General features: G+C 65.5%; 1 protein-coding gene across 1 annotated transcript; it reads left to right on the plus strand.

Moving 5' to 3' along the window:
- The first annotated feature begins 711 nt into the window (after window positions 1-711).
- On the plus strand, window positions 712-26358 carry NPHS1 (NPHS1 adhesion molecule, nephrin). The gene is made up of 26 exons (XM_075018748.1): window positions 712-1015; window positions 1616-1738; window positions 2549-2677; window positions 3533-3614; window positions 5306-5409; window positions 6473-6594; window positions 7559-7727; window positions 8929-9086; window positions 10635-10773; window positions 11121-11245; window positions 12114-12285; window positions 13728-13857; window positions 14921-15093; window positions 15180-15320; window positions 16667-16807; window positions 17617-17738; window positions 19210-19387; window positions 19998-20157; window positions 21347-21615; window positions 23183-23294; window positions 24713-24876; window positions 25395-25448; window positions 25543-25742; window positions 25882-25942; window positions 26050-26096; window positions 26204-26358. The coding sequence occupies exons 1-26, from the start codon at window positions 712-714 to the stop codon at window positions 26249-26251; spliced, it is 3627 nt and encodes a 1208-aa protein (XP_074874849.1). The 3' UTR covers window positions 26252-26358.

A 26358-nucleotide genomic window follows, 5' to 3' on the forward strand; every position in this document is an offset into this window, starting at 1 on the left:
GGGAATTAGGGGGGGCCTGGGGGGGTAAAAAGGGGCTGGGGGGGCAGTTGGTGGGGGCTGGGGTGGATTTGGGGGAGTCTGGGGGGGTAAAAAGGGGCTGGGGGCGGTTGGGGGGGTAAATATGAGTCTAGGGGCATTTTGGGGGGGGGTAAAAAGGGCCGGGGGGGGCAGTTTGGGGGGGGCTGGGGTGGGTTTGGGGGGGGCTGGGGGGTAAAAAGGGGCTGGGGGGCAGTTTGGGGGGGTAAATAAGGGTCAGGGGGCATTTTGGGGGGGTAAAAAGGGGCTGGGGGGTGGATTGGGGGGGTAAAAAGGGGCTGGGGGGGCAATTAAGGGGCCGGGGGGGCAATTGGGGGGGGTGAAGAGGGGCTGGGGGGGTAAATGGGGGTGGGGGGGCAATTGGGGGGTAAAGAGGGGCTGGGGGGGCACTTGGGGGGTAAATAGGGCCGGGGGGGCAATTAGGGGGTGTGGGGGGGTAAAAAGGGGCGGGGGGCGGGTTTGGGGGTCATGACCCCTGACCTCTAGACCCCTGCCCCCCCCCGGACAGGTGGTATTGGGCTCTGCTGCTCGCTGGGGTCAAAGGTGAGAGGTCATGGGGGGTCAAGGGGTCACGGGGGGGTCATGGGGTCACAGGGGATTGGGGGGTCACAGGGTTGTGGGGGTCACGGGGGTCATGGGGTCACGGGGTCGTGGGGGTCACGGGGTCGTGAGGTCATGGGGTCATGGGTCACAGGGGTCGTGGGGGTCACGGGGGGTCATGAGAAAGGTCACGGAGGGGGCACGAGGGGTCACAGGGGCGGAGCCACCCTCAGCCCTGCCCCCCCGGCAGGGGATGTGGCGGCCCCGCCCTTCCTGGAGGAACCGACCAATGGGAGCGCGGTGCTGGGGTCGGAGGCGGAGCTGCGCTGTGCCGTGCGGGGGGGCGGGGCTGTGCAGTGGGCGAGGGGCGGGCTCTTGCTCGGGACCCCGCCCAGTCCCGCCCACCCACGCTACCGGTTGGTTGGAGACCCCCAACAAGGTGGGTGGGGCTACGGGGGGGTGGGTTTAAAGGAAAGGGGGTGGGGCTGGAGGCCTGGGAGGGGCGGGGCTAAAGCCAGGATGGGCGTGGCTTGAGACCAGAGGGGCGTGGCTGGAGCCCAGGGGGCGGGGCTGAAGGTCCAGAAGGGGCGTGGGTGAAGGCTGGAGGGGGCGTGGTTGAAGACCAGAAGGGGTGTGGCTAAAGCCAGAAGGGGCGGGGCTTTAAACCGGAAGGGGCGCGGTCGAAGGCCAGAAGGGGCATGGCTAAAGCCAGAAGGGGCGGAGCTTTAGCCCAGAACGGGCGGGGCTGAAGACCGGAAGGGGCGTGGCTAAAACCAGAATGGGTGGTGCTGGAAACCGAAAGGGGCGTGGTTGAAGCCCAGAATGGGTGTGGCTGACGCCCAGAAGGGGCGGGGCTTTAGCCCAGAAGGGGTGTGGTCGAAGTCCAGAAGGGGCGGGGCTAAGGTGAGGAGGGTTAAGAAGGGTGAAAGGGATGGGGCTGGAGGGGCGTGGCTTGGGTGAGGCGTGGCTTGAGAGGGCGCGGTTGGGGCTGGGCGTGGCCCGAGGGGGCGTGGCTCGAGGGGGGCGTGTCCCCGGGCAGGGCAGCACCACCTGCGCATCGCGGGGGTGAGGCTGGAGGACGACGACGTCTTCGAGTGTCAGGTGACGGGTGGGGACGGCGCCCCGCCCCGCGCCTCCCGCCCCGCCCTCCTCACCGTGCTGGGTGAGTGCTGGGAGGGGACTGGGTGTTACTGGGAGGTGCTGGGTGTTACTGGGAGGGGACTGGGGGGGACTGGGGGGACTGGGAGGGCGCTGGGTGTTACTGGGAGGGGACTGGGTGTTACTGGGAGGGGACTGGGTGTTACTGGGAGGGGACTGGGTGTTACTGGGAGGTACTGGGTGTTACTGGGAGGGGACTGGGTGTTACTGGGAGGGCGCTGGGTGTTACTGGGAGGGGACTGGGTGTTACTGGGAGGTGCTGGGTGTTACTGGGAGGCGCTGGGTGTTACTGGGAGGGGACTGGGTGTTACTGGGAGGTACTGGGTGTTACTGGGAGGGGACTGGGTGTTACTGGGAGGGCGCTGGGTGTTACTGGGAGGGGACTGGGTGTTACTGGGAGGTGCTGGGTGTTACTGGGAGGGGACTGGGTGTTACTGGGAGGGCGCTGGGTGTTACTGGGAGGGGACTGGGTGTTACTGGGAGGTGCTGGGTGTTACTGGGAGGGGACTGGGTGTTACTGGGAGGTACTGGGTGTTACTGGGAGGGCGCTGGGTGTTACTGGGAGGGGACTGGGTGTTACTGGGAGGTACTGGGTGTTACTGGGAGGGGACTGGGTGTTACTGGGAGGTGCTGGGTGTTACTGGGAGGGGACTGGGTGTTACTGGGAGGTACTGGGTGTTACTGGGAGGGCGCTGGGTGTTACTGGGAGGGGACTGGGTGTTACTGGGAGGTGCTGGGCAGCCCCTGCCGCTTCCTGGGGGGTTTTACTGGGCCGCCCAACTGGGTCCCAACTGGTCGCTACTGGTGTCCCCAGTCCCGCCGGGCCCCCCCACCCTGGAGCTGCCCCCGGGGGCGGAGCTTCCGTGGGTGGGCGGGGCCGAGGTGCAGGTGCGGTGCCACGCCCCGGACGCCCGCCCAGCCGCTCGCCTCACCCTCACCCTGGGTGAGCGCTGGGGGGGGGGGGGGCGGATTTTGGGGCGGTTTGGGGTGTTTTGGGGGCGTTTGGGGGGGGCGATGGGGGTGGGGGGTTTTGAGGGGGGGGTCGGGGGCTTATTTTGGGGGGATTTGGGGGGATTTGGGGGTTGTTTAGAGGGGGAAATGGTGGGTTTTAGAATGGGGGATTTTGGGGCATTTTGGGGTATTTGGGGGGGATTGGGATAGTGGATTTTTGCGGGGTTTGGGGGATCATTTTGGGGGGATTTGGGGGTCGTTTAAGGGGTGAAAATGGTGGGGTTTAGAATGTGGGATTTTGGGTCATTTTGGGTCATTTTGGGGAGATTGGGGTGGTGGGTTTTGGAGGGGTGGGTGGGGGTCAGGGGGGTCATTTTGGGGGGATTTGGGGGTCGTTTAAGGGGTGAAAATGGTGGGGTTTAGAATGTGGGATTTTGGGTCATTTTGGGTCATTTTGGGATGGTGGGTTTTGGAGAGGGGGTGGGGGTCAGGGGGGTCATTTTGGGGGGGTTTGGGGGGATTTGGGGGGTCGTTTAAGGGGTGAAAATGGTGGGTAAATTAAAATAAAGGGGGATTTTGGGTGTGATTTTTTGGGGCAATTTCAGGTGATTTGTGGAGGTGATTTGGGAGTGATTTTGGGGGCAATTTCAGGGGATTTGGGGTCATTTTGGGGGGTAATTTTGGGGGTGATTTCAGGGGATTTGGGGTAATTTGGGGGCTGATTTTTGGGGCGATTTCAGGGGATTTTGGATCATTTTGGGGGCCGGTTTTTGGGGCGATTTCAGGGGATTTGGGGTCTTTTGGGGGCCAATTTTTGGGGTGACTTGGGGCGATTTTGGGGCCGCAGGGGGGGAGCCGCTGCCCGACGTCTCCACCCGCGTCGTCGAGGGCTCCCACCCCAAACTGAGCTCCAGCGAGGCCACTGTCCGGTGAGCACCAGTACAGACCAGTATGGACCAGTACAGACCAGTATGGCCCAGTATACACCAGTATGGCCCAGTATACACCAGTATGGCCCAGTACAGACCAGTATGGCCCAGTATACACCAGTATGGCCCAGTATACACCAGTATGGCCCAGTACAGACCAGTATGGCCCAGTATACACCAGTATGGCCCAGTATACACCAGTATGGCCCAGTACAGACCAGTATGGCCCAGTATACACCAGTATGGCCCAGTACAGACCAGTATGGCCCACTATAGATCAGTGTGACACTATATGGGCTCCTATTATCCAGTACGGACCGACTGTGGCCCAATATAGACCAGTATGGCCCAGTAGGAGCCAATATGGACCAGTATGGACCAGTGTGGGCCAGTGTGAGCCCAGTATGAGGCAACATGGGCCAGTATGGCCCAGTATAGGCCAGTATGGCCCAGTATGAGCCAATGTGGAACACTATGGACTAGTGTGGGCCAGTGTGAGCCAATATGGGCCAGTATGGCCCAGTATAGGCCAGTATGGCCCAGTAGGAGCCAATACAGACTGGTATGGATTCATGTGGCCCAGTATGAGCCCAGTATAGGCCAGTATGAGCCAATATGGACCAGTATGGACTAGTGTGAGCCAGTATGAGCCAATATGGACCAGTATGGACCAGTGTGGCCCAGTATGAGCCCAGTATAGGCCAGTATGAGCCAATATGGACCAGTATGGACCAGTGTGGCCCAGTATGAGCCCAGTATAGGCCAGTATGGCCCAGTGTGAGCCAATATGGACCAGTATGAGCCCAGTATAGGCCAGTATGGCCCAGTATGAGCCAATATGGACCAGTATGAGCCCAGTATAGGCCAGTACAGCCCAGCAGGAACCAATATGGACCAGTATAGACTAGTGTGGGCCAGTGTGGCCCAGTATGAGCCCAGTATAGGCCAGTATGGCCCAGTGTGAGCCCAATATAGGCCAGTATGAGCCCAGTATGAGCCCAGTATAGGTCAGTATGGCCCAATATGGCCCAGTATGAGCCCAGTATTAGCCAATATGGCCCAGTATGAGCCCAGTATAGGCCAGTATGGCCCAGTGTGAGACAATATGGCCCAGTATGAGCCCAGTATAGGCCAGTATGGCCCAGCAGGAGCCAATATGGACCAGTATGGACTAATGTGGCCCAGTATGAGCCCAGTATAGGCCAGTATGGCCCAGTATGAGCCAATATGGCCCAGTATGGCCCAGTATGAGCCAATATGGCCCAGTATGAGCCCAGTATAGGCCAGTATGGCCCAGTATGAGCCAATATGGCCCAGTATGAGCCCAGTATAGGCCAGTATGGCCCAGTATGAGCCCAATATAGGCCAGTATGAGCCCAGTATGAGCCCAGTATAGGTCAGTATGGCCCAGTATGAGCCCAGTATGAGCCCAGTATGAGCCAATATGGCCCAGTATGAGCCCAGTATAGGCCAGTATGAGCCCAGTATGAGCCCAGTATAGGTCAGTATGGCCCAATATGGCCCAGTATGAGCCCAGTACAGGCCAGTATGAGCCCAGTATGAGCCCAGTATAGGCCAGTACAGCCCAGTGTGAGCCAGTACAGGCCAGTAGAGACCAACACACCCCAGTATGGCCCAGTCCGGCCCAGTCTGGCCCAGTCTGGCCCCTGACCCCGCCCCGCCCCTCCCAGCCTGACCCCGCCCAGCCACGCCCACGGGCAGCGCCTCGTCTGCTCGGCCGCTAACGAAGCCGGACCCGCCCCCGCGGAGGCGGAGCTCACTCTCGACGTCCTCTGTGAGTCACCCCCAAATACACCCCCCACCCCAAATACCCCCGGGACCCCAAATACCCCTGCCCCCCCCCCAAATACCCTCAGGGACCCCCAAATACCCCCTGAGACCCCCTAAATACCCCCAGGACCCCCCCAAATACCCCCTGGCACCTCCAAATACCCCCCAAGACCCTAAATACCCCCCGGGGACCCGAAATACCCCCAGGACCCCCCCAAATACCCTCAGGGACCCCCAAATACCCCCGGGGACCCCAAATACCCCCGGGACCCCCCCAGATACCCCTGGGACCCCCAAATACACCCCCAAGACCCCTAAATACCCCCCAGGACCCCCAAAATACCCCCAGCCCCCCCCCAAATACCCCTGGACTCCCCTGAATACCCCCCAGGACCCCCCAAAAAACCCCTGAGACCCCCCAAATACCCCCAGGACCCCCTCAAATACCCCCAGGGACCCCCAAATACCCCAGGACCCCCCCAAATACCCTCAGGGACCCCCTCAAATACCCCCCGGGGACCCCAAAATAACCCCCCAGACCCCAAATACCCCCAGACTCCCTCGAAATACCCCCCCAGGACCCCTAAATACCCCCCTAAGACCTCCCAAATACCCCTGGGACCCCCAAATACCCCCCAAGGATGCCCCAAATACCCCAGGGACCCCCCCAAATACACCCTGGGGCCCCCTCAGATACCCCCTGGGACCCCCAAATACCCCCCGAGACCCCCAAATACCCCCCGAGACCCCCTAAATACCCCCCCAGGACCCCTAAATACCCCCCTAAGACCTCCCAAATACCCCTGGGACCCCCAAATACCCCCCAAGGATGCCCCAAATACCCCAGGGACCCCCCCCAAATACCCCCTGGGGCCCCCTCAGATACCCCCTGGGACCCCCAAATACCCCCCGAGACCCCCAAATACCCCCCGAGACCCCCTAAATACCCCCCCAGGACCCCCCAAATACCCCTGGGACCCCCAAATACCCCCCAGACCCCCCCCAAACTACCCCTGGGCCCCCCAAAATACCCTCCCAGTGCCTCCCATTCTGACCAGTGCTTCCAGTTCCCCCCAGCGCTCCCACCATCGAGGGACTGGAGTCGCCCCACGTGCGGGCGGGGGAGACCCTGCGACTGGTCTGCGTCGTCCGGGGGGGCAACCCCCCTCCCAGTCTGCACTGGGACAAGGTACTGGGAGCACTGGGAGCACTGGGACGGGGAAATAGAGGCACTGGGAGCACTGGGAGTGCTGGGACAGGGCACTGGGAGGCACTGGGAGCACTGGGATGGGGAAGTAGAGGCACTGGGAGGCACTGGGAGCACTGGGACAGGGCAATAGAGGCACTGGGAGGCACTGGGAGCACTGGGACGGGGCACTGGGAGCACTGGTATCACTGGGATGTGGCACTGGGAGCACTGGGACAGGGAAACAGAGGCACTGGGAGGCACTGGGATCACTGGGATGGGGCAATAGAGGCACTGGGTGGCACTGGGAGCACTGGGAGCACTGGGACAGGGAAATAGAGCCAGTGGGCAGCACTGGGAGCACTGGGAGGCACTGGGATCACTGGGATGGGGCACTGGGAGCACTGGGAGGCACTGGGATCACCAAGATGCAGCACTGGGAGCACTGGGATGGGGCAATAGAGCCACTGGGCGGCACTGGGAGCACTGGGATGGGGCACTGGGAGCACTGGGAGGCACTGGGATCACCAAGATGCAGTACTGGGAGCACTGGGAGGTACTGGGATCACTGAGATGCGGCACTGGGAGCACTGGGATTACTGGGATGGGGCAACAGAGCCGCTGGGTGGCACTGGGAGCACTGGGAGGCACTGGGATTATTGGGACGGGGCAACAGAGGCACTGGGCGGCACTGGGAGCACTGGGACGGGGAAATAGAGGCACTGGGTGGCACTGGGAGCACTGGGATGGGGAAGTAGAAGCACTGGGCAGCACTGGGAGGGACTGGGAGCACTGGGACGGGGCAATAGAGGCACTGGGAGACACTGGGATAACTGGGATGGGGCAATACAGGCACTGGGAGCACTGGGAATCGGGCAACAAAGGGGTGCCGGGTGCCACCAGCCCCCTGGGTGGGGGTCGGGGTGCCCCCCCCCAATTTCTTTTTATATTTGGGGGGGGGGGGCAGGACGGGGTGCCGCTGCCGGGGTGGTGGGTGTCGGAGGGGGACCCCGGGGTGTCGCGCAGCCGGGTGACGGTGGCGGTGACCCCCGGGGACGACGGGAGCACCCTGCGCTGCAGCACCCACCGCCCCCCCGCGGGGGGGGGCAGCGCCAGCGTCACCCTCAGCGTCACCTGTGAGCGGGGGGGGGGGGACTGGGGGCACTGGGAGGGGGGACTGGGTGGTTGAGGGGTGTACTGGGAGGTGCTGGGTTATACTGGGAGGGGGGACTGGGAGGGTGGGGGGGGACTGGGAGGTGCTGGGTTGTACTGGGAGGGGGGACTGGGGGCTCTGGGTTATACTGGGAGGCACTGGGTTATAGTGGGAGGGGGGACTGGGAGGTCGGGGGGGGACTGGGAGGCACTGGGGATACTGGGAGGGTGGACTGGGGGCTCTGGGTTATACTGGGAGGCACTGGGGATACTGGGAGGGGGGACTGGGAGGTTGGGGGGGGAACTGGGGGCACTGGGAGGGGGGACTGGGAGGCACTGGGTTGTACTGGGAGGGGGGACTGGGGGCTCTGGGTTATACTGGGAGGGGGGACTGGGAGATTGGGGTATACTGGGAGGCACTGGGTTATACTGGGAGGGGGACTGGGAGGTTGGGGGGGGACTGGGAGGTGCTGGGTTGTACTGGGAGGGGGACTGGGGGCTCTGGGTTATACTGGGAGGCACTGGGTTATAGTGGGAGGGGGGACTGGGAGCTCTGGGTTGTACTGGGAGGGGGGACTGGGAGGTTGGGGGGGGACTGGGAGGCACTGGGGATACTGGGAGGGTGGACTGGGGGCTCGGGGTTATACTGGGAGGCGCTGGGTTGTACTGGGAGGAGGACTGGGGGTTCTGGGTTATACTGGGAGGGGGGACTGGGAGATTGGGGTATACTGGGAGGCACTGGGTTGTACTGGGAGGGGGGACTGGGAGGTTGGGGGGGGAACTGGGGGCACTGGGGGCACTGGGAGGGGGGACTGGGAGGCACTGGGTTGTACTGGGAGGGGGACTGGGAGGTCGGGGGGGGACTGGGAGGCGCTGGGTTGTACTGGGAGGGGGGACTGGGGGCTCTGGGTTATACTGGGAGGCACTGGAGATACTGGGAGGGGGGACTGGGAGGTTGGGGGGGGAACTGGGGGCACTGGGAGGGGGGACTGGGAGGCACTGGGTTGTACTGGGAGGGGGACTGGGGGGTTGGGGGGGGACTGGGAGGCCCTGGGGATACTGGGAGGGGGACTGGGAGGTCGGGGGGGGACTGGGAGGCCCTGGGGATACTGGGAGGGGGGACTGGGAGGCGGAGGTCATACTGGGAGGCCCTGGGTTGTACTGGTGCCCCCCCCCCCCCCCCAGACCCGCCGTCGGAGGTGACGATCGCGGGGACCCCGACGGTGGCGGAGAACGGGACGGTCGCCCTGTCCTGCACCAGTTCTCCCAGTAACCCCCCAGTCCGGCTGCGCTGGTGGCTGGGGGGGCGGGAACTCACCCCCACCGACGTCACCCGCACCCAGGTCCGCCCCCGGCGGGGGGGGGGGGTCCCCATGGGTGGGGGGGGTCCCATGAGTGGGTGGGGGGGTCCCTTGGGTGATGGGGGGGGTCCTGGGTGGGGGTCTCATGGGTGTGTGGGGTCTTTGGGTGGGGGTCCCATGGGTGGGGGGGGTCCTTTGGGTGATGGGGGGTCTTTGGGTGGGGGTCTCATGGGTGTGGGGGGTCCCATGAGTGGGTGGGGGGGGTCCCTTGGGTGGGGGGAGGGTTCTTTGGGTGATGGGGGGATCCCTGGGTGGGGGTCCTATGGGTGGGGGGGGTCCCTTGGGTGATGGGGGGGGTCCTGGGTGGGGGTCTCATGGGTGGGGGGGCGTCCCTGGGTGGGGGTCCCATGGGTGGGGGAGGTCCTTTGGGTGATGGGGGGGTCCTTGGGTGGGGGTCTCATGGGTGGGGGGGGTCCCTTGGGTGATGGGGGGGTTCCTGGGTGGGGGCCTCATGGGTGGGGGGGGTCCCATGAGTGGGTGGGGGGGTCCCTTGGGTGGGGGGAGGGTTCTTTGGGTGATGGGGGGATCCCTGGGTGGGGGTCTCATGGGTGGGGGGGGTCCCTGGGTGGGGGTCCTATGGGTGTGGGGGGGGTCCTTTGGGTGGGTGAGGGGGGTTCCATGGGTGGGGGGGGTCTTTGGATGATGGGGGGGTCCCTGGGTGGGGGTCTTATGGGTGAGAGGGGTCCTTGGGTGGGGGTCTCATGGGTGGGGGGGTCCTTTGGGTGATGGGGGGGGTTCTTGGGTGGGGGTCTTATGGATGAGGGGTCTTTGGGTGGGGGTCCCATGGGTGGGGGGGGTCCCTGGGGTGTGGGAGGGGTCCCATGGGTGTGGGGGATCCTTTGGGTGGGAGAGGGGGGTCCCATGGGTGATGGGGGGGGTCCCTGGGTGGGTGGGTGCAGTCCTTGGGTGGGGGTCCTTTGGGTGGGTGGGGTCCCTGAGGGGGGGGTCCCATGGGTGGGGGGGGTTCTTTGGGTGATGGGAGGGGTTACTGGGTGGGGGTCTCATGGGTGGGGGGGGTCCCATGAGTGGGTGGGGGGGTCCCTTGGGTGGGGGGAGGGTTCTTTGGGTGATGGGGGGGTCCCTGGGTGGGGGGTCTCATGGGTGGGAGGGGTCCTTGGGTGGGGGTCTCATGGGTGGGGGGGGTCCCTGGGGTGTGGGAGGGGTCCCATGGGTGTGGGGGATCCTTTGGGTGGGAGAGGGGGGTCCCATGGGTGATGGGGGGGGTCCCTGGGTGGGTGGGTGCAGTCCTTGGGTGGGGGTCCTTTGGGTGGGTGGGGTCCCTGAGGGGGGGTCCCATGGGTGGGGGGGGTTCTTTGGGTGATGGGAGGCGTCCCTGGGTGGGGGTCTCATGGGTGGGGGGGGTCCCTGGGTGGGTAGGGGGGTGTCCCCTGGGTGGGTTCCCTGGGTGGGGGTGCCCCCATGGGTGGGGGTGCCCCCATGGGTGATGGGGGGTCCCATCGGTGGGTGGGGGGGTCTGGGTCTATGGGGGGGGTGGGTGCCCCCCCGGCTGACTGGGCGTGTCCCCGCCAGGCGGAGGGGCGTGGCTCGGTGACGGTGTCCAACGTGACGCTGGTGGGGCGGCGCCAGGACCACGGGCGGGTCCTGGTGTGCGAGGCCGCCGCCCCCGGGGTGGGGGCACGGAGCGCGGCCCTCCCCCTCAGTGTCACCCGTGGGTGCTGGGGGGGGACTGGGAGGGGACTGGGATATAGTGGGACAGACTGGGAGGGACTGGGAGGGGACTGGGAGGGGATTGGGATGGGACTGGGATATACTGGGAGGGGACTGGGAGGGGATTGGGGGGGATTGGGAGGGACTGGGAGGGGCTGGGAGGGGCTGGGAGGGTGTTGGGAGGGACTGGGATAGACTGGGATATACTGGGAGGGGCGTGGGGGAGACTGGGAGGGGACTGGGAGGCGCTGGCGGGACTGGCATAGACTGGGAGGAACTGGCGGGGGGGGGCGTGGCCGAAGCCGGGGCGGGGCGTGCCCCCCCGCTAGCCCCGCCCCCTCCCCCCAGACCCCCCCCAGGAGCTGTGGCTGGAGGCCCCGCCCCCCAACTCCACCTTCCGGGTGGGGCAGCGCGTGCGCCTCGCCTGCCACGCCCGGGGGGGGCACCCGCCCCCCCGCCTCGTCTGGACCAAGGTGGGAGACACACCCCACCCGGACCACACCCAGACCCCACCCACCCACCCAGACCCCCCCACACACACACCCAGACCACACCCACACACACCCAGACCACACCCAAACCACACCCCACCCACCCAGACCCCACCCACACTGCCCCCACCCACACCCACACCCCACCCAGACCACACCCAGACCACACCCACCCAGCCCCCCCCCACAACACCCAGTTCCCCCCCATTAACCCCTTGGGTGCCCCCCCAGTTGTGGGACCCCCCCCCCACACACACCCTCCAAGACCCCACCCAGACCACACCCAGACCCTCCCAGACCCCCCCCCAATTTCCCAGGACACCCAGTTTCCCCCCCCCCAGTGACACATGGGTGCCCCCCCCCAGTTATGGGACCCCCCCCAGACACCCCTATCCCCCCCATTAACCCCTGGGTGCCCCCCCACCCCCCCAGACCCCCCCCCAATTTCCCAGGACACCCAGTTCCCCCCACTGACCCCTGGGTGCCCCCCCCCCCCCAATTTCCCAGGACACCCGTGTGTGTGTCCCCCGGTGGGTGACCCCTACCCATGGGTGCCCCCCCCAATTTCCCAGGACACCCTTATCCCCCCCAGTGACCCCCCCCACCCATGGGTGCCCCCCCCATTTATGGGACCCCCCCCCCAATTTCCCAGAACACCCATATCCGTGTCCCCCCCACCCATGGGTGCCCCCCCCAGTTATGGGACCCCCCCCAATTTCCCAAGACACCCATATTCCCCCCCCCATTAACCCCCGGGTGCCCCCCCCCCCATTTCCCAGGACACCCATGTGTGTCCCGTCCCCCCCGGTGGGTGACCCCCCCCACCCATGGGTGCCCCCCCCTCCCCCAGGACGGCCGCCCGCTGAAGGAGGGCGCCCCCCCCCAGGTTTCGGGGGGGGGTCCGGTGGTGACGCGGGAGCTGGTGCTGGCGCTGAGCCCCAGCGACAACGGGGCGGCCTACGGGTGCCAGACCCCCGGCGACCCCCCCGGGGGGACCCCCAGCACCCGCCTCCGCGTCCTCTGTGAGGGGGGGGGGGAGATGTGGGGCGGGGTGGGGGGGGGGTCACGGGGGGGTGGGGGGTGGGCTATGGGGCGGGATGTGGGGGGCTGGGGGTGGGCGACGGGGGGGCTGTGGGGTGGGATATGGGGGGGCTATGGGGCGGGATATGGGGTGGCTATGGGGTGGGATATGGGGTGCTGGTGGTTGGGGGGCGGGATATGGGGTGGGATGTGGGGGGCTGGGGGCTGGGGGTGGGCGATGGGGTGGGCTATGGGGGGCTGGTGGTTGGGGGGGCTGTGGGGTGGGATATGGGGCGGCTATGGGGTGGGCTATGGGGTGGGATGTGGGGGGCTGGGGGCTGTGGGTGGGCGACGGGTGGGCGGTGGGGTGGGATATGGGGGGCTATGGGGCGGGATATGGGGTGGGCTATGGGGTGCTGGTGGCTGGGGGGCAGGATATGGGGTGGGATGTGGGGGGCTGGGGGCTGGGGGTGGGCGATGGGGTGGGATATGGGGGGCTGGTGGTTGGGGGGGGCTGTGGGGCAGGATATGGGGTGATGGAGGATGTGGGTGGGCGATGGGGTGGGATATGGGGGGCTGGTGGTTGGGGGGGCTGTGGGGCGGGATATGGGGCGGCTATGGGGTGGGCTATGGGGTGGGATGTGGGGTGATGGGGGCTGTGGGTGGGCAACGGGGGGGCTGTGGGGTGGGATATGGGGGGCTATGGGGCGGGATATGGGGTGGGCTATGGGGTGCTGGGGGCTGGGGGGCAGGATATGGGGTGCTGGTGGTTGGGGGGCGGGATATGGGGTGGGATGTGGGGGGCTGGGGGCTGGCGATGGGGTGGGATATGGGGGGCTGGTGGTTGGGGGGGCTGTGGGGCGGGATATGGGGTGATGGAGGATGTGGGTGGGCGATGGGGTGGGATATGGGGGGCTGGTGGTTGGGGGGGCTGTGGGGCGGGATATGGGGCGGCTATGGGGTGGGCTATGGGGTGGGATGTGGGGTGATGGGGGCTGTGGGTGGGCAACGGGGGGCTGTGGGGTGGGATATGGGGGGGTATGGGGCGGGATATGGGACAGCTATGGGGCGGCTATGGGGTGGGCTATGGGGTGCTGGGGGCTGGGGGGCAGGATACGGGGTGCTGGTGGTTGGGGGGCGGGATATGGGGTGGGATGTGGGGGGCTGGGGGCTGTGGGTGGGCTATAGGTGGGCCATGGGGTGGGCTATGGGGCAGCTGTGGGGTGGGCTGTGGGGTACTGGAGGTTGGGGGGTGGGCTATGGGGCAGGCTATGGGGTGGGCTATGGGGTGACGGTGACCATGGGGCGGGCTATGGGGCAGCTATGGGGCGGGCTACAGGTTAGGGGCAGGTTATGGGGCGGCCGTGGAGCGATGTCCCGCGACCCCCCGGTGACCCCCGGTGACCCCCGGTGACCCCCGTGACCCCTTCCCCGCCGCCCCCAGTCCCGCCGGCGTCGGTCACCATCACGGCCTCGCCCCGCGAGCCCCGCCCCGGCCACACCCTGACGCTCACCTGCCTGGCCGCCACCGCCCACCCCGCCCCCGACCTGCGCTGGCACCGACACGGACGCACGTGGGTCACGCCCCCCCCGTGACCCCTGTGACCCCTCGTGACCCCGTGACCCTCATGCCCCCTGTAACACCCGACCCCCCGTGACCACTGTGATCCCCATGACCCTGTGACCCCTTGTGACCCCGTGACCCTTATGACCCCTCTGTGACCCCTGTGACCCCTCGTGACCCCATGACCCCTCATGACCCCTGTAACACCTGACCCCTGTGACCCCCGTGACCCCTGTGACCCCTCGCGACCCCGTGACCCTCATGACCCCTGTAACACCCGACCCCCCGTGACCACTGTGATCCCCATGACCCTGTGACCCCTCATGACGCCATGACCCCCTGTGACCCCTGTGACCCCTCTGTGACCCCTGTGACCCCTCGTGACCCCTGTGACCCCATGAACCCTCATGACCCCTGTAACACCTGACCCCTGTGACCCCTGTGACCCCTCATGACCCCTGTGACCCCCATGACCCCTCAGGTCCCCTGTAACACCTGACCCCTGTGACCCCTGTGACCCCTCGTGACCCCTGTGACCCCCATGACCCCTCAGGACCCCTGTAACACCTGACCCCTGTGACCCCTCGTGACCCCTCATGACCCCTCATGACCCCTGTGACCCCTCGTGACCCCTCATGACCCCTCATGACCCCTGTAACACCCGACCCCCCGTGACCACTGTGATCCCCATGACCCTGTGACCCCTCATGACGCCATGACCCCCTGTGACCCCTGTGACCCCTCTGTGACCCCTGTGACCCCTCGTGACCCCATGACCCCTCATGACCCCTGTAACACCTGACCCCTGTGACCCCTGTGACCCCTCATGACCCCTGTGACCCCCATGACCCCTCAGAACCCCTGTAACACCTGACCCCTGTGACCCCTGATGACCCCTCGTGACCCCCTGTGACCCCGTGACCCCTCGTGACCCCTCATGACCCCCGTGACCCCCCTGTCCCTAAGTGTCCCCGCATGACCCCAATGTCCCCACTTGACCCCAGCCCCCCCACCCCCCTCCCAGCCCCCCCCAGCCCCTCCCAGCCCCCTCCCAACGGGCGGGTGCCCCCCAGGCTGGCGGGGGAGCGGCTGCCCCCCAGCGCGGGCGCCTTCGGGGGGGTGTCGGTCTCCTCCCGCCTCCGGCTGCCCCTGAGCCCCGGGGACCAAGGCCAGCGCGTCACCTGCCGCGCCCTCAGCCCCGCCCTGGGCGTGGCCGTCAGCGCCGACCACCGCCTCCTCCTGCGGCGTGAGTGGGGCGCTGGGGGGGGGGCCGGGGAGGGGACTGGGTGGCACTGGGAGGGGGGCTGTGGGCTTACCGGGAGCCCCCCCCAGATGCCCCCCAGTTCTCGGTGGGGGCGGGGGCGCTGGTGGTGGCGCGGGAGCACGGCGGGGCGCGGCTGCCCCTCGTCATCCTCGCCCACCCCCCCGTGGAGAGCTGCGCCTGGAGCCTGGCCGGCCGCCCCCTCCTGCCCGGTGCGTACTGGGAGGCACTGGGAGGGGTCTGTGGGGTTACTGGGAGCACTGGGAGACACTGGGAAGGGACTATGGTGTTACTGGGAGACACTGGGAGGGGTCTGTGGGGTTACTGGGAGCACTGGGAGACACTGGGAAGGGTCTGTGGGGTTACTGGGACGTACTGGGAGACACTGGGAGGGGTCTGCGGGGTTACTGGGAGCACTGGGAGACACTGGGAAGGTACTATGGGGTTACTGGGAGGCACTGGGAGGGGTCTGCAGGGTTACTGGGAGGCACTGGGAGACACTGGGAGGGGTCTGTGGGGTTACTGGGAGGCACTGGGAGACACTGGGAGGGGTCTGCGGGGTTACTGGGAGCACTGGGAGGCACTGGGAGGCACTGGGAGGGGGAAGCTGGGGGGGCTGGGAGGCATTAGGGAGGCACTGGGTGGTACTGGGAAGCACTGGGAGGGGATCTGGAGGGAGAAAGGGGGTGCTGGGAGGGGTTATGGGGTTACTGGGAAGCACTGGGAGGTACTGGGAGGGGGCTATGGGGTTACTGGGAGCACTGGGAAGGGTCTGCGGGGTTACTGGGAGCACTGGGAGGGGTCTGCGGGGTTACTGGGAGCACTGGGAGACACTGGGAGGGGGAAGCTGGGGGGGCTGGGAGGCATTAGGGAGGCACTGGGTGGTACTGGGAAGCACTGGGAGGGGATCCGGAGGGAGAAAGGGGGTGCTGGGAGGGGTTATGGGGTTACTGGGAGCCACTGGGAGGGGTCTGCGGGGTTACTGGGAGACACTGGGAGACACTGGGAAGGGACTATGGGGTTACTGGGAGACACTGGGAGGGGTCTGTGGGGTTACTGGGAGCACTGGGAGACACTGGGAAGGGACTATGGGGTTACTGGGACGTACTGGGAGACACTGGGAGGGGTCTGCGGGGTTACTGGGACGTACTGGGAGACACTGGGAGGGGTCTGTGGGCTTACTGGGAGCACTGGGAGACACTGGGAAGGGTCTGTGGGGTTACTGGGACGTACTGGGAGACACTGGGAAGGGTCTGCGGGGTTACTGGGAGCACTGGGAGACACTGGGAGGGGTCTGCGGGGTTACTGGGAGCACTGGGAGACACTGGGAGGGGTCTGCGGGGTTACTGGGAGCACTGGGAGACACTGGGAAGGGACTATGGGGTTACTGGGAGGCACCGGGAGGGGTCTGCGGGGTTACTGGGACGTACTGGGAGCCACTGGGAGGGGTCTGCGGGGTTACTGGGAGGCACTGGGAGGGCACGGTGCCCCCCCCGCAGGCTCGGGCGGGTCCCGGGGTGTGGCCCGTGACCCCTGACCCCCCGCCCCCGCCCCACAGAGGGGTCCCCCCGCCACCACCTGCTGGAGGGGGGGGGCCTGGCCATCACCAACGTCACCCGGGGGGACGCCGGCACCTACGGGGTCGAGTGCCGAAACGCCGAGGGGGCGGCCAGCACCCACCTCCGCCTCCACGTCCACTGTCAGCACCCCGCAGGAACCTATAGAACCCTATAGAACCCTATAGCACCCCATAAAACCCTATAGAACCCTATAGCACCCCACAGCACCCCATAGAACCCTATAGAACCCCGCAGCACCCCACAGCACCCTATCAAACCCCACAGCACCCCACAGCAGCCCACAGAACCCTATAGCACCCCACAGCACCCCATAGCACCCTATAGAAACCTATAGAACCCTATAGCACCCCACAGCACCCCATAGAACCCTATAGAACCCTGTAGCACCCCACAGCACCCCATAGAGCCCTATAGAACCCTATAGCACCCCACAGCACCCCATAGAACCCTAAAGCACCTCATACAGCCCTACAGCACCCTATAGCACCCCACAGCACCCCATAGCACCCTATAACACCCCACAGCATCCTGTAACATCCCACAGCACCCCATAGCACCCTATAGACCCTCACAGAGCCCCACAGCACCCCACAGAACCCTATAGCACCCTATAATACTCACAGCACCCCATAGCACCTCATAGAGCCCTATAGCATCCCATAGCACCCCACGGCACCCTGTAGCACCCCATAGAACCTTATAGCATCCCATAGCACCCTATAGCACGTCATAGAGCCCTACAGCACCCCATAGCACCCCACAGCACCCTATGGCACCCTAGACCTCCCCGTAGCACCCCACGGCACCCAATACCCCCCCACACCCCCCCGCCATCTCCCTCCCCGTTCCCTCCCGCCCTTGACCTCCGCCCGCCCACCCCGCTGACCTCTGACCCCACCCCGCTGACCTTTGACACCCCCCCCCGCAGACCCCCCGGCCATCGTGCGGGTGCCCGACCCCGTGGAGGTGGAGGAGGGCGGCAGCGCGGAGCTGCTGTGCGAGGCCGAAGGCAGCCCCCTGCCCCCCGGCTGCCTCACCTGGGGGCGCCTCGTACGGGGACAGTGGGGGCGTTGGGGGCGTTGGGGGCGTTGGGGACATTTGGGGGCGTTGGGGACGTTGGGGACATTTGGGGGCGTTGGGGACGTTGGGGACATTTGGGGATGTTGGGGGCATTGAGGACGTTGGGGACGTTGGGCTTGTTGGGGATGTTGGGGGCGTTGGGGATGTTGGGGACGTGGGGGGCGTTGGGGACATTTGGGGGCGTTGGGGACGTTGGGGACGTTGGGGACATTGGGGACGTTGGGGACGTTGGGGATGTTGGGGACGTTGGGGACATTTGGGGGCGTTGGGGGCGTTGGGGACGTTGGGGACGTTGGGGACATTTGGGGGCGTCGGGGACGTTGGGGACGTTGGGGGTGTTGGGGACATTTGGGGGCGTTGGGGACGTTGGGGATGTTGGGGACGTTGGGGACATTTGGGGGCGTTGGGGGCGTTGGGGATGTTGGGGACGTTGGGGACATTTGGGGGCGTTGGGGGCATTGGGGACATTTGGGGATGTTGGGGGCATTGAGGACATTGGGGACGTTGGGCTTGTTGGGGATGTTGGGGGCGTTGGGGATGTTGGGGACGTGGGGGGCGTTGGGGACATTTGGGGGCGTTGGGGACGTTGGGGACGATGGGGGTGTTGAGGACATTGGGGACGTTGGGGACATTTGGGGGCGTTGGGGACGTTGGGGACGTCGGGGGCGTTGGGGACGTTGGGGACGTTGGGGGCGTTGGGGGCGTTGGGGACGTTGGGGACATTTGGGGATGTTGGGGGCATTGAGGACATTGGGGACGTTGGGCTTGTTGGGGATGTTGGGGGCATTGGGGATGTTGGGGACATCGGGGGCGTTGGGGACGTTGGGGGCGTTGGGGACGTTGGGGGTGTTGGGGACGTTGGGGACATTTGGGGGCATTGGGGATGTTGGGGGCGTTGGGGACAGTTGGGGACGTTGGGGGCGTTGGGGACATTTGGGGGCGTTGGGGGCGTTGGGGATGTTGGGGACTTTGGGGACATTTGGGGGCGTTGGGGATGTTGGGGGCGTTGGGGACATTGGGGACGTTGGGGTCAGGGACGTTGGGGGCGTTGGGGATGTTGGGAAAGTTGGGGACATTGGGGACGTTGGGGACGTTGGGGATGTTGGGGACATTTGGGGGCATTGGGGGCATTGGGGGCGTTGGGGACGTTGGGGGCGTTGGGGGTGTTGGGGACATTTGGGGGCATTGGGGACGTTGGGCTCGTTGGGGACGTTGGGGGCGTTGGGGATGTTGGGGACGTCGGAGGATGTTGGGGACATTGGGGGTGTTGGGGACGTTGGGGACATTTGGGGGCGTTGGGGACGACGTTGGGGACGTTGGGGACGTTGGGGATGTTGGGGACACGGGGGGGACACCGAGGCCACACGGTGGGTGGGGGGGTGGGACCCCGCCACCCGCCGTCCCACGCCGGTGACGTCACGGCGTCCCCATCCCCCCACAGGTGTCGGGGGTGTCGGGGGCGTCGGCCGTCCCCCCGGAGCTCCGCCCCGAGGGCGGGGCCCCCGTGGGGCGCCTGCGGGTGCTGGGGGCGCGGCGGGACCTGGCGGGACCCTACGAGTGTCGGGTGGACACGGGCGTGGCCCCCCCCGCCCGCGCCATCGTCCGCTTGGTGGTGCGCTGTGAGTCCCGCCCCCTCCTCGGAGGGAGGGGCCGCTTAAGGGGTGGGGTGGGGCGGGGTGGGGCAGCCAATGGGAGGCTGGTTAATGGGGGTTGGGGGGGTCGTTCATGGAGGGGGGGACGCCCAATAAGGGACAAACTGGGAGGGGTCACCCAATGGGGGACATCCATGGGAGGGGTCACCCAATGGGGACCAACCAATGGGGGGCATCCATGGAAGCATCATCCAATGGGGAACACCCAATGGGTGACATCCATGGGAGGGGTCACCCAATGAGAGGCCAACCAATGGGGGGCATCCATGGGAGGGGCTACCCAATGGGGGGACACCCAACAAGGGACAATCATGGGAGGGGTCACCCAATGGGAGACACCCAATGACGAATGTCCATGGGAGGGGTCACCCAATGGTGGACACCCACATTTGGGGACAACCAATGGGGGGACACCGGGGGGGGGGGGGCATCCGATGCAGGGGACAGCCAATGGGGAAGGGACTGAGGCCGGGGGAGGGACCCTGGGAGGGGCGGTTCCCGGGGTTACCCCGGGGCGGGGTTGAACCCCTGAGGACCAATCACAGCCCTGACGCCCTCCTCCCCCCCTCCCCCCAAGATGGCCCCGAGCTGGAGGCGGAGTCGGAGGCGGAGCCGGTGCCGGTGCTGGTGCCGGATGGGGCGGACACGGCTCAGCTGCGGTGCCGCGCCCAGGGCGTGCCGGGGGTGGAGCTGCGCTGGGAGCACCGGGGCCGCCCGCTGCCCCCCGAAGAGGCCAGGTACCCCCAACTGGGTCAAACTGGGACCAACTGGGTCAAACTGGGACCAACTGGGTCAAACTGGGACCAACTGGGCCAAACTGGGACCAACTGGGCCAACCAGACGCAAGGGAACGCCATCAGACCCAACTGGGATCAACTGGGACAAACCGCACCCAAGTGGGGTCCAACCGGGGTCAACTGGGCCAAACCAGACCCAACTGGGGTCAACCGGGCCAAACCAGACCCAACTGGACCCAACCAGGGTCAACTGGGGTCAACTGGGCCCAATCAGACCCAACTGGGGTCAACTGGGCCAAACCAGACCCAACTGGACCCAACCAGGGTCAACTGGGCCCAACCAAACCCAACTGGGACCAAATGGGGTCAACTGGGCCCAACCAGACCCAACTGGGTTCAACGGGGCCAAACCAGATCCGAATGGGGTCAACTGGGCCAAACCAGACCCAACTGGGATCAACTGGGCCAAACTGCACCCAAGCAGGGTCCAACCGGGGTCAACTGGGCCCAACCAGACCCAACTGGGCTCAACTGGGCCAAACCAGACCCGACTGGACTCAACTGGGGCCAAACTAAACCCAACTGGACCTAAGCAGGGTCAACTGGGGCCAACTAGACCCAACTGGGCTCAACTGGGGCCAACCAGACCCAACTGGGCTCAACTGGGGCCAACCAGACCCAACTGGGACCAACCAAACCCAACTGGGCTCAACTGGGGGCCAACCAGACCCAACTGGGCTCAACTGGGGCCAAACTAAACCCAACTGAACCCAACCAGGGTCCAAGCAGGGTCAACTGGGGCCAACCAGACCCAACTGGGCTCAACTGGGGCCAACCAGACCCAACTGGGCTCAACTGGGGCCAACCAGACCCAACTGGGCTCAACTGGGGCCAACTTGACCCAACTGGGACCAACCAAACCCAACTGGGCTCAACTGGGGGCCAACTAGACCCAACTGGGCTCAACTGGGGCCAACCAGACCCAACTGGGCTCAACTGGGGGCCAACCAGACCCAACTGGGCCCAACCAAACCCAACTGGGCCCAAGCGGGTTCAACCAGGCCCAACCAGACCCAACGGGGCTCAACTGGGCCAATGGGGCCCCATCCAGAGCCAACTGGGACCAACTGGGCTGAACTGGGCCACCCCAGTCCCAGTTCCAGCCCAACTGGTGCCGGTTCTACCCCAGGTTCCAGGAGCACCAGTGGCACGAGGGTGCCTGGACCAGCAGCCTCCTCACCGTGGCCAACATCAGCCAGGATCGGGCCCGCCTCCGCGACCGGTACTACCACCACCGGAACTGGGACCAGGACAAGAACCGACGCCGCTACCAGTACCTCAACTGGAACCAGGACCGGAACTGGGACTGGGACCAGAACCAAACTCTCGGCGCCTTCGTCTGCGTCGCCCAAAACCCGCTGGGCACCGTTCGGCGTCGCCTCCAGCTCCGGTTGGCCGGTAGCGGAACTGGGCGGGGTTACTGGTATTGGGGGGCTCATACTGGTATCGGGGGGGAGCTGGGACCGGGAGGTGGTGTCGGTACTGGGAGGGGTAGCTTGTACCAGGATTAGGCGGTATTTGGGACTGGACAGGGGGGCACCGGGAGGAACTGGGGGATGTTGAGGACACTGGGGAGGCACTGGGAGGATTGGGGGGGCGCTGGGAGGATGTTGGGAGACACTGGGAGGATACTGGGAGGCACTGGGAGGGATATTGGGAGCACTGGGAGGATGCTGGGAGGCACTGGGGGGATACTGGGAGGATTTGGGGGGCGCTGGGAGGGTGCTGGGAGGCACTGGGAGGTTACTGGGAGGCACTGGGGGGATACTGGGAGGATTTGGGGGGCACTGGGAGGGTGCTGGGAGACACTGGGAGGGATATTGGGAGCACTGGGAGGGTACTGGGAGCCACTGGGAAGATACTGGGAGGCACTGGGAGGGATATTGGGAGCACTGGGAGGGTACTGGGAGGCACTGGGGGCGTACTGGGAGGATTTGGGGGGCACTGGGAGGGATATTGGGAGCACTGGGAGGATGCTGGGAGACACTGGGAGGATACTGGGAGGCACTGGGGGGATACTGGGAGGATTTGGGGGGCGCTGGGAGGGTGCTGGGAGGCACTGGGAGGTTACTGGGAGGCACTGGGAGGATATTGAGGACACTGGGGGATACTGGGAGGATTTGGGGGGCACTGGGAGGATACTGGGAGGCACTGGGAGGGATATTGGGAGCACTGGGAGGGTACTGGGAGGCACTGGGGGCGTACTGGGAGGATTTGGGGGGCACTGGGAGGGATATTGGGAGCACTGGGAGGATACTGGGAGGCACTGGGGGGATGTTGAGGACACTGGGGGATACTGGGAGGATTTGGGGGGCGCTGGGAGGGTGCTGGGAGGCACTGGGAGGGATATTGGGAGCACTGGGAGGGTACTGGGAGGCACTGGGGGTGTACTGGGAGGATTTGGGGGGCACTGGGAGGGATATTGGGAGCACTGGGAGGATGCTGGGAGGCACTGGGAGGATACTGGGAGGCACTGGGAGGCTATTGAGGACACTGGGGGGATACTGGGAGGATTTGGGGGGCACTGGGAGGATACTGGGAGCCACTGGGAGGGATATTGGGAGCACTGGGAGGGTACTGGGAGGCACCGGGAGGATGTTGAGGATATTGGGAGGATTTGGGGAGCACTGGGAAGATACTGGGAGGCACTGGGAGGATGTTGAGGACACTGGGGGGAGGATTTGGGGGGCACTGGGAGGATTTGGGGGGGGACACTGGGACGATTTGGGGGACACTGGGAGGGATATTGGGAGAACTGGGGAGGCACTGGGAGGCTATTGAGGACACTGGGGGGATACTGGGAGGATTTGGGGGTCACTGGGAGGACTTGGGGGGCACTGGAAGGCTACTGGGAGGGGCACTGGCAGGCTACTGGGACCACTGGGAGGATACTGGGAGGTACTGGGAGGAAATGGGGGTCCCTGTAGCAAGTGGGGACCCCTCCTGACCCTCCCCCCCCCCCCAGATCGCCCGGAGCCCCCCCAAAACCTGCGGGTGTCGGGGGTCACCCCCACCTCCCTCCGCCTGGCCTGGACCCCCGGGTTTGACGGGGGGCTGCCCCAGAGCTTCCTCCTCAGGTAGGGGGGGGACCCCAAAAACCTCGGGGGAACCCAAAACCTCGTGGGGACCCCAAAATCCCCATGGGAGACCCCAAAATCCCTTGGGTGTCCCCCAAAATCACTTGGGTCCCACCACATCCATCGCGTCCCACCAAATGCCATGAAGACCCCCCAAAATGTCATGGGGACCCCCCAAAACCACCATGGGCACACCCCGAAATCCCTTGGGTCTCCCCAAAATCCATGAGGACCCCCCAAAACCTCATGGGGACCCCCAAAAAAACCCATGGGACACCCCAAAATCCTCATGGGACACCCCGAAAATCCTTGGTTCCACCCAAAAATTCATGAGGACCCCGAAAATCTCAGGGGGACCCCCCAAGACCCCCAAGGGAGACCCCAAAACCCCCATGGGACACCCCAAAATCCCTTGGGTGCCCCCAAATCCCATGAAGACACCCAAAAAGCTCATGGAGACCCCCAAAAACCTCATGGGGACCCCAAAAGCCCCATGGGAGACCCCAAGACCTCCATGGGACCCACCAAAATCCCTTGGTTCCACCCAAAAATTCATGCGGACCCCCAAAACCCTCATGGGGACCCCAAAAACCACATGGGAGACCCCAAAATCCCTTGGGTTGCCCTAAATCCCATGAAGACACCCCAAAACCTCATGGAGACCCCCAAAAATGTCAGGGGGACCCCAAAACCCCATGGGACATCCCAAAATCCCTTGGTTCCACCCAAAAATTCATGAGGACCTCAAAACCCTCATGGGGACCCCAAAACCCCCATGGGACCCCCCAAAATCCCTTGGGTCCCCCCAAAATACATGAGAACCCCCCAAAACCCCCATGGGACACCCCAAAATCCCTTGGGTGCCACCCAAATCCATGAGGACCCCCCAAAACGTCACGAGGACCCCAAAATCCTCATGAGACACCCCAAAATCCCTTGGGTGCCCCCAAATATGATGAAGACCCCCCAAAACTTCATGGGGACCCCCCAAAACCCCCAAGGGACACCCCAAAATCCTCATGGGGCACCCCAAAAATCCCTTGGTTCCACCCAAAAATTCACGAGGACCCCCAAAACCCTCATGGGGACCCCAAAATCCCTCTGGTCCCCCCCAAAACCCCTTGGCCCCTCCCAAACCCGCTGAGGACCCCCCCAAAACCCCCCGGGGACCCCAAAACCCTGCTGGGACCCCCCCCAGCTCCATTTCCGGCCCCATCACCGATGGTCTGCATCACTTCCGGTCCCGGCAGACCTCATTTCCGGTCCTCCTGGGGGTCCCGGCCACACTTCCGGGTCTCCCATAACCACCCCCTCCAATTTCCGGTCTCTGCGGGGCGATTTCACGGAAGTTCCGGCGGTCCATTCCCACTTCCGGTCGGCCCGCCCCCTCCACACTTCCGGTCCCGCCCCCTTTCCAGCGCAAGAGGCCCTGGTGCCCCGCCCCCCGCCGCCACCATCCTCGTGCCCGGCTCCACCCTGACGCTGGAGGGGCTCCGCCCTGCCACGCCCTATGACGTCGCTGTGAGGGCGCGCAACGACCGCGGGGACAGCGCCGCTGCCGTCATCAGAGCCGTCACTTCCGGTAACGGGGAGAGGCGGGGCCGGAAGCGGGGCCGGGGACAGCAAACGAGTAAAAACCGGAAATGGGGAGGCCAAACCGGAAGTAGGCCGGAAATGCATCTCTGGGCCGGAAATGCGTCTCTGGGCCGGAAATGCATCTCTGGGCCGGAAAAAGATGGTGGAGTGACCCGGAAGTGCCACCGGAAATGCTCCCTTCCGGAAGTGGCCTGGCATGGTGGAAGGGGAGGGAGGGTAACCTCTCACCCGGAAGTGGGTGGGTGGCTGGCAGATTTTGGCGGGAACCGGAAATAGCGTGGCGCGGACCCGGAAGTTGGGCGGCTGGACTGGAAGTGGGTCCGGCGTGGAGATGAAGGAGGGCCCTAGAGGTGGGCGGCGGCCCCGGAAGTAGAAGCAGAACAGGAAGCGAGCGGAAATACCTCTGGATGGGGACCGGAAGTGGGTGGGCGGGACCCGGAAGTGAAGGTGGGGGCAGGCCTGTGAACCGGAAGTGAGCTGAAACACCCGCTTTCCCTCTCTCAGAGCTGCCCGACGATTCGCCGGCGGGGTGGGATGAGCCGGCCACGCCCCCTGCAGGTGAGTCCCCGCCCCTGAGGCCCCTGGGAAAGGGGGGAGGGGAGTCGGGGCGTCTTCTCCCTCCCCCACCGTCGGCCATTTTGTCTCCCATCAGGCTTTGCGTTTCCCCCCGCCCTGGCGGGGGCCCTGAGCGCCCTGGGGGGTCTCGTGCTGTTGGGTCACGCCGTCCTATGGGGGGCGTGGTGGCGTCGACGTCACACCCGGGGGGCGGAGCCGAGCGTCGGGCGGGGGGAGCCGAAGGCGGGGTCCCCCAACGACTACGGTCACGTGACCGCCCTGCCCGAAAGCTTGGAGGTGAGGGGGGGGAGGGGTGGGAGACCCCACCTTGGGGGGGGTGTGACCCAGACACTGGGTGTGGCCGCCCCTCCCCCCCCCCATTTTCCCCTTCCCCCCAGGGGGGTCTTAATGGTATTTCCCCCCCCACAAAAAATAGCTGAGCTCTACCGGGTCATGGGTGACCCCCAGTGACCCCCACCCATGGGACCCTGTTGTGGGTGAGTATAATTTTTTGGGGTGGGGGAGGGGTGTGTGCCTCTGCCCCTCCCCCCACACCCCACCCCCACCCTCCTTTTTTGGGGGTTTTTTTTTGGTTATCACCCAGAATTCCACCCCTACGAGGACGTGACCGAGTGGGGGGGCTCCCAGGAGGTGAGTGGGAGGGGATGTCCCCTGGAATTATGGGATGGGTGGGGTGGAGGGGGCGGTCCTTAGTTATCTGACCCCGCCCACCCCACCCCGACCCTCCCGCCCCACAGCTGACCCCCCCGGATCTTCGCTTCACCGCCCAAGGGGAGCTGGTGTGAAAAAGAGGGCGGGGCCCCATCGGAAAGCCACGCCCCCAGACGGACACACCCCCTCCAACAAGCCACGCCCTCTCCACCCTAATAAACCCCGCCCCCTCGGCGGGGGA

Source organism: Buteo buteo, chromosome 31 (genome assembly GCF_964188355.1).
Source record: "Buteo buteo chromosome 31, bButBut1.hap1.1, whole genome shotgun sequence".
Taxonomy (NCBI): domain Eukaryota; kingdom Metazoa; phylum Chordata; class Aves; order Accipitriformes; family Accipitridae; genus Buteo; species Buteo buteo.

Bases quoted from the DNA above. Each gene is read 5' to 3' on its own strand.
- NPHS1 (XM_075018748.1), top strand. From the start codon at position 712: ATGGGGTCATGGGTCACAGGGGTCGTGGGGGTCACGGGGGGTCATGAG. The intron at 6,595-7,558 runs GTACTGGGAGCA...GGGGGGGGGCAG, and splicing joins CCAGTCTGCACTGGGACAAG to GACGGGGTGCCGCTGCCGGG. The intron at 17,739-19,209 runs GTACGGGGACAG...ATCCCCCCACAG, and splicing joins GCCTCACCTGGGGGCGCCTC to GTGTCGGGGGTGTCGGGGGC.